The sequence below is a fragment of the Doryrhamphus excisus genome, chromosome 23 (genome assembly GCF_030265055.1).
Source record: "Doryrhamphus excisus isolate RoL2022-K1 chromosome 23, RoL_Dexc_1.0, whole genome shotgun sequence".
NCBI classification, from domain to species: Eukaryota; Metazoa; Chordata; class Actinopteri; order Syngnathiformes; family Syngnathidae; genus Doryrhamphus; species Doryrhamphus excisus.
In genome coordinates, this window is record NC_080488.1 from 10,240,275 (window position 1) to 10,253,754 (window position 13,480).

At 40.5% G+C, this 13,480-nt stretch overlaps 3 protein-coding genes across 7 annotated transcripts in view; 1 reads left to right on the plus strand and 2 right to left on the minus strand.

Moving 5' to 3' along the window:
- adam19b (ADAM metallopeptidase domain 19b) overlaps positions 1 to 7,671 on the minus strand; it is a 26,881-nt gene extending 19,210 nt beyond the window's left edge. For both annotated transcript variants that reach the window (XM_058063925.1, XM_058063924.1), the window contains exons 1-5: positions 7,623 to 7,671; positions 6,883 to 6,971; positions 1,131 to 1,234; positions 459 to 544; positions 299 to 369 (exon numbers count right to left, since the gene is read on the minus strand). In XM_058063925.1, coding sequence (XP_057919908.1) covers positions 299 to 369; positions 459 to 544; positions 1,131 to 1,234; positions 6,883 to 6,884 — 263 coding nt within the window. In that variant the 5' untranslated portion in view covers positions 6,885 to 6,971; positions 7,623 to 7,671. The remainder of the gene's footprint in view (positions 1 to 298; positions 370 to 458; positions 545 to 1,130; positions 1,235 to 6,882; positions 6,972 to 7,622) is intronic.
- On the plus strand, positions 4,442 to 10,223 carry LOC131110643 (N-acetylglucosamine-1-phosphotransferase subunits alpha/beta-like). 4 transcript variants are annotated; one of them, XM_058063928.1, is made up of 19 exons: positions 4,442 to 4,643; positions 4,733 to 4,821; positions 5,041 to 5,160; positions 5,360 to 5,562; positions 5,671 to 5,735; positions 5,798 to 5,932; positions 6,903 to 7,082; positions 7,244 to 7,444; positions 7,524 to 7,694; positions 7,903 to 8,026; positions 8,102 to 8,136; positions 8,196 to 8,365; positions 8,441 to 8,660; positions 8,740 to 8,817; positions 8,905 to 8,981; positions 9,058 to 9,156; positions 9,225 to 9,392; positions 9,456 to 9,543; positions 9,613 to 10,223. In XM_058063928.1, exons 1-19 carry the CDS (start codon positions 4,512 to 4,514, stop codon positions 9,679 to 9,681), a joined length of 2,424 nt encoding a protein of 807 aa, XP_057919911.1. In that variant the 5' UTR covers positions 4,442 to 4,511; the 3' UTR covers positions 9,682 to 10,223. The 4 variants fall into 4 exon arrangements, with proteins under 4 accessions (XP_057919911.1, XP_057919909.1, XP_057919913.1 ...); XM_058063926.1 differs by having other exon boundaries at positions 4,443 to 4,643; positions 8,905 to 8,987; positions 9,613 to 10,221; XM_058063930.1 differs by lacking the exon at positions 4,442 to 4,643 and having other exon boundaries at positions 4,733 to 4,802; positions 5,364 to 5,562; positions 8,905 to 8,987; positions 9,613 to 10,220.
- A 68-nt stretch (positions 10,224 to 10,291) lies between these two features.
- On the minus strand, positions 10,292 to 13,451 carry thg1l (tRNA-histidine guanylyltransferase 1-like). Its single transcript, XM_058063934.1, has 7 exons — positions 13,049 to 13,451; positions 12,581 to 12,784; positions 12,332 to 12,508; positions 12,083 to 12,252; positions 11,916 to 12,004; positions 11,382 to 11,489; positions 10,292 to 10,453 (listed from the first exon to the last, which is right to left on the minus strand). Exons 2-7 carry the CDS (start codon positions 12,772 to 12,774, stop codon positions 10,292 to 10,294), a joined length of 900 nt encoding a protein of 299 aa, XP_057919917.1. The 5' UTR covers positions 12,775 to 12,784; positions 13,049 to 13,451.
- Between the last annotated feature and the right edge of the window lie 29 nt (positions 13,452 to 13,480).

A 13,480-nucleotide genomic window follows, 5' to 3' on the forward strand; every position in this document is an offset into this window, starting at 1 on the left:
AAAGGGAAGCACTCAGAAGGCACCAGATTGCAAGATCTTAAAGGTACTCTGACTTGCAGTTAACCAAAAGGCACACAGATCGGGTGTCAGCAACCGTCCGTCGTCCAAACACATCACCGAGTAATCTCCATCTCAGCCCCCGAGGGGGCCTTGATCTCATCCATGTGTCTATGTGTCAACTAACATCTGGTCAAACAAAGAACCCAGTCGAGGCGTCTCGTGGACGTCTGGTGGAGCGATTCCTCACATGCACGGGCGAATTTGAGCACAATTCATACATGATAGCGACATGACTCACTCATTTCTCTCCAGGTGAAGCTTCAGCTCCTGGCCCTCGGCTGAGATGATAACTTGAGCCTCCCCAGGATGCTGAAAGGACACAGGAGCAACTCAGAGCTGAAGAACTGGCATTGTGTATTTAATCATCTTATGAAATTAACATGCTGAGAGTGACTCACCTCTCTGTTGGCAGACCTGCCGTGTCTGTGAAGAGGCAACCATACGGGATAGGTGATGTCATAACTGGCCGCTGCACTCTTTTCTCCTGCACAAAGATGAAGAAGCTGTTAGTTTTTGACAAAAATAATTACTAAAAATATATTTAAGTTTCCGTACAATGTCTTGGTTGTCGTACAGTCAAACACTGCGCCCAATAAACCAGTCAGCAGAATCAGGTGTCCAAATAAAGCGTTCACATGTTGGTGAAGAATGTATTAGGGTTCTTTTAGAGTCCGGACACTATAAACAGATTCCGTCAAGGGAATCCTTTAATCGTCTTTATTATGTGTATGGAGGAGTTTCACATATTTCACTTCATAAGCAGTGTGTGTACTGCACATGAAGAGGCGTTCAATAATGATTTGGATAAACTCAATCTGGATATTAATTTGATGGAATAGTTGTCCGCTGGTCTAATATATAGTAACCAGACTGCACTACCAAATTGTGCATGAAGTGTATTATTTTCATATATTGATTTAATAGTTAACGTAATTTTGGTCCACCAGGCCAATGTACAGGCACTCAAATGTACGAAATGATTCAACTGTAAGAGCCTATATTCATTGTTATTTACATTTTCATTGGCGTCTCCGTTAAATGCAACGAATAGCGGAACAAGTCGGACTCACCGCGGTAAAGAGCGCCTCGCACGAGTGGGTGAGCCCATTGGAGGAGCGCTAGGAGGGGTAGGCAGATAGAGGACGCCGCGCCATGGAGCAGAGTAGGACGCATCCTAAACACGAGAAGCTCCCAGTGAATACGGATAGGAGATACATCAATGTGTACAATCCTTTTGGATCCTTCACGTCAGATGCAGACACATTCTCTGTCGGGGTGACATGGCAAAGAACCGCTGCTCTCAGCGGTGATGGATACGTTTTGGAGCCCCTCCCCCTTCACGTACACGCGCGCACGCGCACGCGCATAGAGACAAGACGATGGAAGAATTCAACCTGACAGACATTCAACAGCTAGTGGAACAACGCCTAGCCTGAACGGTTTTAATGTTTTTTTTTAAATTTATATATGATTCTTAAAGGCATATTTCGCTAATTAAGGACTATAGACCTTGCACAAATATGTGCCGCACATAAATCGACAGATAGTAAACACAAAAACATGAGACCACATCACCACCATTACCATATTTCCTCAAATAGTGGCCTCCACTCCAATAGACGCCACACTTTTTTTGGTCAAATGCGCACTCTAGTTCAATAAATATGTCCAGACCGATGGTAAATAGAAAAATAAACTTGTCAAATAGTGGCCTTCATGTATTCTAATAGGCACCGTGCCGCAACCATCTGGCGTGTACCCCTACTCAGTAAAAAAATGGACATTCCTAGCCCATCACACTACCACCACAATATTTTACTCTTGGTATGATGTTCTTTTTTCGGAGATGTGTTACTTTAATGCAAGATGTTTCTAGATTTTTCCACATAAGACCAAAGAGTATTTTCCCAAAGATTTCGAGGATCATCAAGTAGTCTTGGAATGCCGCCATTCAGGATGTTTCTGCCCAGAGTCGCTCTTGGGGTAATTTTGCCATTCGGCCAGTCCTAGGAAGGCTCACCACTGTTACATGTTTTCACCATTTGTAGATAATGGCTCTCACTGTGGTTTGCTGTAGTCCCAAAGCTTTAGACTGATAAATTAGGACTAATAGATTTGTTTGTTTTTCTTTTAAAAACTATATTTTGTGTTCAGTCTTACTGACATTGACTAATACTTAAATCCGTTTGATGATCTGAAACATGAAAGTATGACAAAAAATAAGAAATCATGTTTTCACACCACTGTATAAAATACAGATCATACAGTAAGTGTTGTAAGTGTACTCTTACAGACGAACAGAAAAAACAGTTTCAAATATGTATGTTATGAAATTACATACAAATGCTGTTATACAATTACAAACCTTCATGCCTTAACCCCAACAGATGCCATGTACTCTCTGCATTTGGCTAAATGAAATCCCCTATAGCCACTAAATGAGGAAAGAGAATACCCTAACAAGTTTCAACTAGCAGGCTTGAATGTAAACACATACTGTCTCTAAATAACTGAACCACTTGCCTCCACATGTTCTGCTAAATAAAATGTGTGAGGCCACGAGACCGAGCCAGAGACTGTGTTGCCTTTTGCTGTGACCCAAGTGCATTGTCTTCAGACTCATTCACAAGACACAGCATTTAGAATCGGTGCTCCTCTGAGTGAGTCCTGACTTCAATGAAGCATGTACAGTAGCTTCGAAAGAGGTCACCAACCCCCAAAATACAGCACTCATAGTAAACGAGCTTACGGTGGTAATGAAATACAGTAGGTGGACTCCACAGCCGCCATTCATACTGAGCCGGTCATTTAGAAGTGCAATGATAACTATGCCACAGAGCACGTCAGAGGGGATAGAGTGTACTCGGGGTGTGTGAGTTATTCTGAGCACTGATGGAAGTGCAGGCCAACCAACCCATTCACTTCTGTAAATGGCAGCCTGGCAGCGAGACAAGGCCATGAGTGCTCCTGCCAAACACTCCAGTATCTGCAGTACTTGATTGAGGTGTGCGAATACAGTGTGTCGTGTCTTATGCCTAGACCAAAAAAAGAGAAAATGAAAGGCACGATGCAGCCTGAACTCTTTTCATAAAGATTTTTATGGTTTAGTATGATAAATTAGTAACTACAGCATCTCACAAAGGTGAGTACAGCCCTCACATTTGAGGAACCATCTTCTCGAGGGAGAAGATGGTTCTGCTTTTTGCTCAGTGCACGTTCACATAATAGGGGAAGTTTGATATCATATTGTTCTACTTCTGTACAAAAATTGACCGATTCTAGACGATTAAGTAATTGTTATAGACAAGATCATCACTACCAAAAGCAACACTGTCACCAATAGAGCGAGGGGGCATTGCTGTGTAAATTTAACACTGATTATTATAGTATATATTATTATATATTATAGTTTTAATGTATGAATGTTAACCCTTAAACTGGAGAATATTACATAATAATACATTGTACATGTATGTACATATATATGTATATAGTTTTCATATTTTAATCCATTCAATTATAGAATGATGTATCAAGTGGCGACCACTAGATGACAGTGTTGACATGTTTTGTGGCAAGGGTCACAACGCAAATTAAATGATGGTAAAACTAAGAACAGTAATCATGTTTTCTTGAAAAATGAATTGATGAATGATCACTAATGAATGGGTGACTATAGGGGTGTTATTTCATATCTACCAGGCTCTAATAAAGAACGCATTTAGAATGTAATAAGAAGGTATTCAATGTTCTATATACATTTATTATGTAAAAATGTGACAATATTATAAAGATTATTGTGTAAAATATACATAAACCTACAGATAAATGCTTATTCGTTGAATAAAATATGAGACAACAAATGTTCAAGTTATATCTCATCATTCATGCCCTGGTGTGGGAAAACCGGTCTTACGTGATAGCGTGATAATACGCTCCCTGATGATTATTCAACATTGTTTGCAACATTGTTTACATTCATGTCACATTTCCATCAGCTCTGCAAAAGTGTCGTAATAAATTAAATCACTCAAAATAAGACAGACAAGGGAAGATAGGGGAGATAATGAAATAAAATAAGAGTAAATAAATACGGAACGGACTACTTCAGATTCAAAAATAGATAATAATAATAATAATAATATTAAGTCCACACCTGTGTGTGTTTTATCACTCCCAATCTGTTAGAAAATGTTAAAAACAACTGGAGTCATACAGAAAATACATTCATAATACACTTTAATGGACATTAATTAATATGTATTCCGCGGACTGCTCGCCACTCACTAGATGTTTGGTGGTAAGTGTTTATGACAAAAGGCACTTCATCAAACCGGTTATGTTTTCCCGTCATGCAAAGATGATACCTTTTGCTTACTCCCACTGTTACAGATACCGTGACTGTGTAAGCTAAAGCTCGGTTGAAAAGAATACAGTGACGTGAGAGAGCAATGGCGGATGTCAGTTTGGTGCTCGGGCAGCTTCTGAGGCAAACCTACACCTGTCGGCCTTGCCGACACAGAGTTCTCATCTACTGCGGGGCCCTTGTACTTTTCATGGTGTCCATCCACCAAGTAGGAGAGGTGAGACAACTGCTGATATTTCTCTCATATATGAGACATTGGGACATTCCGTTGCGGAATAATGTACTAAACTACTCTTATGCATGCAGAGAGTGGCAAAGCAAAGTCTGGACCGGTCTCGCCATATGGTATTAGACCTGCTCAAGAAAACTGAAGACTGTAAGTCATTTCACAGCAGGTGAGTAAGACTCATGTATGACAGAAATGAGATCATTCAAAGCAAATGTGGAGCCTTATTTTTAGGTTTAACCAACACTTCCTGTGCTAATCTCCTTGGGTGGCATTCAAGCAGTAATGAAAAACATGCCTGTGATATGACATAAAATTATGATTTAAAAAATGTCTAAAATACAAGCCAACTCATGTGAGGTGCTGGATTTCTTCTTTTCTCTTGCAGAAACTGTTCGCCAATTCCCATCGATCTGGTGTACACTTGGGTTAACGGCACAGACGAGACCCTACTGAGGAACCTTTTGGTGGCCAAAAAGCAACTGGCAGAAAAAGAACGAGCTGTGAGGTAGGTGGAGGTCATCTAGCCATTACCTGATTGCTTCAAAAGAACTTGAACAAATACCTGGTGATCTACATTATTTGAAGTCAACCAGTCCAGGGTTTAAACGCTTATCAAGACCATTACCACTATAAGCAGTATGCAGAGGCTGTGTTTAAAAAAGCAACAGCATTTACTTTTTTAAGTCTTGTTCATTTGGTTCCAGAAAGACGCCACAATGCCGGCTCTCTAACTGCATTTCAGCACCCATGCTGGTGCTCGAACCTGCCGTGCCGGCTAGTTTCAATGCTGGCGAGTTGTCCTCAATCTCGCCCTACTTCTCATCTGCAAAGGCACTGCTGAAACTCATGAAACCTCTCAAAACATCTGACACCGTCTCCGTGGTTATCTTCCATTCACAGACTGAAGGTGATGTTCTTAACTCTTTTAAATTGTGGCTGGAATGAAGCCATGACTGCATATATTAGGTTTTAATATTATGTTGATATTAATTTCATCCATATGTCTGACATTCAGCTGAAAAGGCTTTGGCAAACACGCTCAAAGAAAACAAGACATTCTCAGTCACCAAGTGTTACCTGGTGAGTTGTGGATTTTTTCTTCCTCGCTATTGCTCTCATGATCTTTCAGTTGTGTTTTCCAGACCACAGACAAAGATGCTCCGCATGTCATCCGAATGCGGACCGTGGCTTTCCTGAGTGGCTTCACTGGCTCCTTCAAAATGTCAGAGGCGCTGCGAGCCAAATTACCTGCCGCCATTACCAAGAAGATAACCGCGGTAAAGCTGCTTGCCAGTTAGCTTGGCTTTGTGATGATAATTCTGATATTTCACAAATTATACTCAAAAATGAATGAGATTCATGAGATGACAGAAGCCGAATATATCCTCTGTACCCTTTCAGCTGCCCTCAGGTTGATTTCTCATCATACGTGATCTTTGATCTAACATCAGATGTAACGGGACAATTATACCAAAATGTGCATGCTGCTTCAGACGGTTACATATATAGTCAGTTAATGTACCACTTCACAGGGTGCGTTTTGCCTGCGCCAAGAATAGACCAGGTCGGAGCTGGCGAGCTTTCAGCGCACCTTCGGCGCACCATTTTGTTGAGAAATTTTCACAGCACTAAGATGAAAATTTGGACACCTACCGCCCATCTCCTACAAGATTACCAAAGTGGCTGCGCACAGTGGTGCGCTGGATGAAATTAACACTGCACAGGGTGCGCCACGTTCTGCCACAAAAATAGAGCCCATCGACACAACAGGTGCCACCAAACAACTTCTCCCTAAATGAATCAGAGCTTTTCTTCCTGCCACTAACACACAGATAACAATGACCCACAAGGGTACATGGTGGCCAGCACGCAGGGCTCACAGCTAGGAGACCAGAGTTCAATTCCACCCTCGGCTATCTCTGTGTGGAGTTTGCATGTTCTCCCCGTGCATGCGTGGGTTTTCTCCGGGTACTCCGGTTTCCTCCCACATTCCAAAAACATGCTAGGTTAATTGGTGACTCCAAATTGTCCATAGGTATGAATGTGAGTGTGAATGGTTGTTGAATGAATGAACTATGATACACACTACCCTCATAGGGTATTTTTATCACTACATTAAAAACATTGTTAAATTCTGTATTTTTTGTCTTAAATGCTTTCCAAAAAAGGAGACATTGTATTTGCAAAATGTTATCATTGTATAATAATAAAAATACATGACACTTACATACTGTATGTGTTCCTCAGGTTGAGTTGTACAGGAAGGCCCGCATCGCTTTGCTCTACTTCAGAAGCTCACAAGACTTGACTGATCTCCTCCAGGAAGCAAAACAGGGAAAAGAAAGCACACATAAAATGACACTGAATGGGAAGGAGCTGGTCATCAGCCCCGTGTACTTATTCTGGGACCTGAGCGCCATCATCAAGGTTCTGCAATACTCCAAACTACAACCGCAATCATAAACATCTTTAGATGAATATTGTACCAGTCGGACAGTGTCTTTGTGGAACAGATTATTTTCTCTAATAGAGTATCGCCTGTTAATATTATAATATATAATATTTTCCCTGTTTTGTTCTCAGTGCAGATGCAGCCCGTGCCTACAAAAAAAGAGACCAGAGATTTTCTCACAGCCAATCGCTTCGAGGACAATGATGCACTCCGACATTCTCTGCGCTCTGTGGAGAAATTCGCTCCCTGGGTGCGACACATCTTTGTCGTCACTAACGGACAGATTCCTTTCTGGCTCGACCTGAGCAATCCTAGACTTTCAATTGTCACACATAAGGTAAAATCTGAGATTTTGAAGAAATAATCTAACCTCTCACAGGAACCGGAACTGAAAAAAATAATATTCTGAATTGCAGGAAATCTTTCTGAACCACAGCCACCTCCCCACCTTCAGCTCAGGTGCTATAGAGAGCCACCTCCACCGCATTCCGGGAATCTCGCAGAAGTTTATTTACCTCAACGATGACATTATGCTTGGCAAAGACGTCTGGTTGGATGACTTCTACAACCCATCAAACGGACAGAAAGTAATCAAAAATAGACCTCAAACATCACACAACGTTGTGAAAAAGGTGTTTTGTCATAGTACACAGGTTGGGAACATACCTGGTCAGTTTCCTCCACGGTACTTTAGTTTGAATTGTACGGCAACCTGATGGACAGATATTCATTCACAAATTAGATTGTATGTGACAGATCACAACTACCTTACTACTACTTCTTCTACTTCTACAGGTTTATGTCACCTCGCCTATTCACCCTTGTGCCCAGCACTGCCCAGAAACCTTAATCGAGAACGGGCGCTGTAACCCCCAGTGTAACAACGCTGCCTGTGATTGGGATGGAGGAGACTGCAAGGGTAAGGAGATTAAAAACAACATTGTCATTAAGTATCAATTAGCTTTCAAATATTGCTTTTATTTGATTGCTGTAGCAAGAAAGCAGAGGTCCTTTCAAGACCAATTTGAGGTAAACACGACGTACATTTCCACTGTACTTTGCGTTATGTAATCACTTTGTATTATCAGGAAGATGAACATCTTCAGCAAGCTGGTCACAAGCTGCAGAGCACTTTCAGCGAATCGCTACGCTTCGTCAACAGGCTGTACAACCGCAAGTTCGGTATCATGACCCGAAAATCTCCTGCACACACACCGCATTTGTTTGACGTATTTATCATGCAAGAGCTGCAAGACACGTGAGTGATAACATGTTGTTAAGTAAGCTCTGACCAAGGTTCAACGCTGAGGCTGCCTTGCTCTTCATATTTCAGATTCCCAAAAGAATTTGAGAAGACCTCGAGCCATTATGTGCGTCAATCGGACGACATGCAGATTTCCTTTTCCTACTATTACTTCCTGATGAGCGCCAAGCACAAAGTCAACATCTCAGAGGTGTTTGACACGGCTGACAAAGATCACTCTGGTATTTTATCCGAGAGTGAGATTCAAGATCTCGGCAGGAGAATCCAAAAGGAAACGATCAAACCCACGGTGGGTGTGGCTTCCAAATTTGAGTCAAGAAAAATTGACTTTGATTCTAAGATCAATTTCTTTCTATGGTTGCTTCCAGGACTTTGAAGTTCTGAAGAAGCAGTTGATCACCTGCTGTAGAACACTTTCATCGGAAGTCAACGGCACGATGAACCATGTACTCCTCAATGTCGAAACAAAATCAACAAGGACTGTTTTTTTTTTTACAATTTGTATGATATTTCTATGATATCCTCATCTGTAGCCTCCGATCACAAAAGACCTGGTACTGAACTGCAAGCCTGTCGCTGATCGCATCCACAAAGCCTCCACAGACCCAAAGTACAAGTGAGACCTCCACTAATAACGAGTTCTAGTGAACCTCCATGCTGCTGCTAAAGAGTCAATTGTCCTGCAGATATCAAGTCATGGGGCAGCAGGACATACATTACAAGTTTCTTACCAACAACGCAACCAACGCCAGTCATCAGTTCAAAGATGTTTTAACCCATCCCAAGTAAGAAGAACCCAAAAAAGCAATCCAATTCAACAGTGTTTGGATATCTTCTGTGCTTGCTCCCACAGAAAGTTCATCTGCATCAATGATGGAATAGATCACACTGAAAGCACATCCAAGGAAGTGAAAGCAAAGCTGGGGAAATTCTACCACGACATGTTCCCACACCCTTCTACCTTTGAGCTGCCCAAAAATAAATCCAACGGGATTTTGTACAGAGACGAGCTCTGGGAATGGTAAGAACCATGATGAAGGCATCACTTCTGTCTGACCTAAAGAAAACACTGCACATCTTACAGGCAAGCCTACCAAGAGAAGTTGAGGTTCTACAGATATTGTGTTATTGGGACCCTGATTGTCTTAATTCTCAAGTTCCTCTTCGGAAAGGTAAGAAATCCAAACGTTTACTTACATATTTAAGGATAATTCCTCACAGTGCCATCTTTTTCTCTGCAGATCACTCACTTGGAGCAACGGCTGCTGCACAGACACAAGGAGGTGAAAGTCGAAAATCGAACATGTTGATACTTTTTCATGTGAAAAAGGAATTCTTTCAATTTTGTTAAGGTTGAACACAATGAAACACACAACATTCGTTCACAGTGGGACGACTGACATACCTTTAAACCAGTGACGTGCAGTTAGGTTGACATGGCTGGTGAGGCTTTTTCTTAATGTTAACACAGGTTGCTCATTAAGACGAGAAACAAAAGAAAGTGACAAATTTATTTTGGTGAAAAAAAGATTCAGATACATCTTATGCATTTATTTTTTTATTAACTGTAAAACATTTGCATTCTTATCTTTCATCTGTAAGCAAAATGAAAGGATAAGAACAGGCTCTCAGTATAATACAGTGAAATTGTAAATAATAAAATACATTATGTAAAGTCTCACTTTTGTGATTTTTTTATTGTATAATGCCAGAAAAACCTGTTGATGACGTAGAATTGGTCATTAGTCTGGGATCTATGATCTTGACGATGCCTCCTCAGCTACTCCATGATGGGTTAAATGTACATTCTGTATATGCTTGCATATCATAATAAAAATCTTGATTATAGTTAATGTGGGATTTGTGTCATAGCTGACACGGGTCTGTTATTGTCATTTTCTGTTCATTTCAGAGGACGTGTTAGCAGTCATCATTCTCCAGAATGTCTGGGTGTTGTTCCCAAAACTGTTCACCTATGATGTCACAATGGTAGGCCTGCACGCTCTTCCTGGTCCGAGTCACAAGCACATCCTTCTTCTCATCTTTTGCTAAATTCATTTGTTTGGTCACAGTTTCATTTTGCTGGAAAATATAAAAAAAAAAAAAACGGGACAGAAAGTTGAAGATGCTATGAAGGAATGGAAGGCCAAAAATAATAATGGATTTGATTTTATATATTGCTTCTCAGAAAGGTACCCAAAGCGCTTCTCAGTGAAGTGAACTTATTATTCATTCACTCCTCAGTCACACAGTGGTGGTGGTAATCTATATCTGTATCCACAGCTGCCCTGGAAACGTGACTACCAAATCTTCACTCACATGTACACACTAGTGTGTAGACTATCTGCCTCAAGGATGTTGTACCCAACAGAAGAATTGGTATACACTATAGGCAAATAGGTGCATTTTAAAAAGGGACAAAAGACCACTTCAGAAAGTCATAAAAACAGTCTCTTTTGTAATAATGTAATATGGAGATACAAACATCCATAAACATGTATTTTTACCTAGTGTATAAAAACTTACTATGAGTTAAACTTTATGTGTGTTCCTAAAGCCAGATTTTCTTGTTCAGCAATTTCTTCCAACATGGTGGTGTCATGGTGTCAAATAGTAATGAGTGTATTCCCTCAAGCATGCGTAGTGTTTATCTAATTAATATAATACCAACAGTTAGCATAATAATAATCACAATAATAACAATGAATGCATGTACAAAGTACAGTGTCCAGCTGTTCAATATTTCAGATGTACCGTATTTTCTGCACTATAATCACACTTTAGCCTTTAATTTTGAAAATAAATCGATGGTGTGCCTTATGTGTGTACTGTGGCTGAGTTCCAAAATCTGTAAAAATGCTATTGTGATTTTAAATACATAAATACTTTTTGCTTAGACTTTCCCATATGTGACCCTGAATGAAAAAAAAGTTTGTTAATGTTGAGAGAGAGTACTTTAAAACTGTCTAGATCTCAAGCAAAAATTGAGCAAGTGAGTATTTCACCTCACCTTCTCCCAGATGAGAGTGGTGCCCTTCCTGTGGACGGCAGGTTCATTGTTGTAGTTGATGTCAAACTCGGAAAACAGGATCTCGTTTTTGTCCGCAGCTAACGTTCCCTGCAGGGGGTGAAAGAAATGTGGTATATTAATGTAAAGACTACATTAATGATGTGTATAAAAATGTGAAACATCACCTTCATTCATGTTAAACCATGAGAGTTAACCAAACACAGGCATGATAGAGAATACAACTAGCGCCATCTTGTGGCAATATTCTGCAGACGTGGAGGCATTCTGCGCAGTGGTCCAAGCAAAAATGCTGTAGTTTATCTTTGATGCACAATAAAAAATATATTAATCCAATAAAGTAGTACAACCTGATGTTAGAATTTATTCTCTTGCCTTTACAAAACATGCTGTAAGTTATAAGATTTAAATCGTCAGTGCGAAATGCTGCAAGTTATCATCAGTAACACAGATAAATACATATTTTCCATAAACGTAAGGCACTCAGATAAAATGTATACAGTGTTGAATACTCACTTTAAGGCGATCCTGTGCCTGCGTTGTAGTGAGTCCACTTTTTTGTACTAAAGTCCAAAACACTGTGTTGTACAAATTATTCACGTGACCTGAAACAGCAGACACAGTTTTGCATCACTTTAAATAAATTTACCACCTCAGTTTAAATACAATTGCAGCATACTTACAATCTGCTTGCCTCCAGCTCAGGTAATCTTTAATGTTGCGGTTGCTGGGATACAGCACCACACGACCATCAAATCCTGGTGGGTAGAGGAGGGGCTGCTCCCCAAAAAACTCTTTCCAGTAAAATACATACGAGGATGAGAACTGTGAGGTAACGTGGGTCAAAAGCTTGCTGGAAGGTGAATAGAGAGGAAAAGTAGTCAGTAGGCAAAACAGCAGCAAAAGTATAACTATTGTTGCAACACAGGTACCTGGCTCTCCTCTTGAACCAGGTGGAGGTTCTCTTGAAAACAAAACTGAACTCATCACTTTGTCCGTATGCAATGATGATATCGTCTAGTTCCTCCATGACCGAGCGAGCACTGCGAGTCATAAGCCCCAGAGCCCTGTTGTCATTCGGCTTGATGAACTTGTGCTGCTCTGCAAACCTGAACACAACACAACCACACTCACATCTTTTCAGGAAGACTGTAGATGTCCGTCAGGAAAAGGAGACTCACTTGTGAAAGCTGCGTCCATCCAGTCGCACAACAATATAGCAGTTTCTCAGGCAGGTGTCATCGCTTTCAAAGTTACGCACATATTCAAACTTGCTCTTTGCCATGGTATGAGTGCAGGTAAAGAGACAAGCCACAGGTGAAACAACACAAGTCTTTATGCCTTGGAGATATCTGCAGACATGTGCAGTCAGCATCAGGGTGATCCTGCAATGAAAAAGCCATTACATATGTTATTATTTCTCTCCATTATATCTCTTTTGAACCATGGACTCAGTGGGGTTGTCTGTGTCTTTTACAAGAGGGTCCTTGCAAAGACAACAAAGACCACTAAAACATTTTGAAATTGTATGACAGCAGTAGTACCGGTTAGCTTCCAAGACAATTTATGATAGACTGGCATTTGTTCTAACAAATCAAATCCACAATATAAAATGAGACAAATACTAATCAGTTTTACAACAGACTTACCACACTTCAGACGATGGGAATCTTTCACACAGATTATAATGAGCGAATGAATATGTTACTTTATAAACACCTTCCGGATGCTGTAATATATTGCTAAGCCAACTTGATGTCTTAAATTAATTAGAAGGCACAAAAATAAGCTGTGTTTAAAAAGATGACATCTCTCATGCGAGTTGAGTGGCTTTGGGTCCGCCAGTAATGATGTTCCGGCTGACAACACGGTCTGTATTACACAACGGTCCGCATTGCCTGAACATAAGAAAAACTTAAAGTAGATTGCTTTCATTTAATTTATGAATCATACGACATTCTGATATATTGATATAAAATATACTCCAGCATGAGTCAGTAGAGTGGATCAGTATGTAAATACAGTGTGCAAATTGTGATTATCTGGCTGGAAGCTCGTGTAAGCAAAGATCGTCTACTTAC

Bases quoted from the DNA above. Each gene is read 5' to 3' on its own strand.
- LOC131110643 (XM_058063926.1), top strand. From the start codon at position 4,512: ATGGCGGATGTCAGTTTGGTGCTCGGGCAGCTTCTGAGGCAAACCTAC. The intron at 8,027-8,101 runs GTAAGGAGATTA...TGATTGCTGTAG, and splicing joins GGATGGAGGAGACTGCAAGG to CAAGAAAGCAGAGGTCCTTT. The intron at 9,544-9,612 runs GTAAGAAATCCA...TTTTCTCTGCAG, and splicing joins TCAAGTTCCTCTTCGGAAAG to ATCACTCACTTGGAGCAACG.
- thg1l (XM_058063934.1), bottom strand. From the start codon at position 12,774: ATGCTGACTGCACATGTCTGCAGATATCTCCAAGGCATAAAGACTTGT. The intron at 12,005-12,082 runs GTAAGTATGCTG...CTGCTGTTTCAG, and splicing joins GAGCTGGAGGCAAGCAGATT to GTCACGTGAATAATTTGTAC. The intron at 10,454-11,381 runs GTGAGGTGAAAT...TATATTTTCCAG, and splicing joins CCACTCTCATCTGGGAGAAG to CAAAATGAAACTGTGACCAA.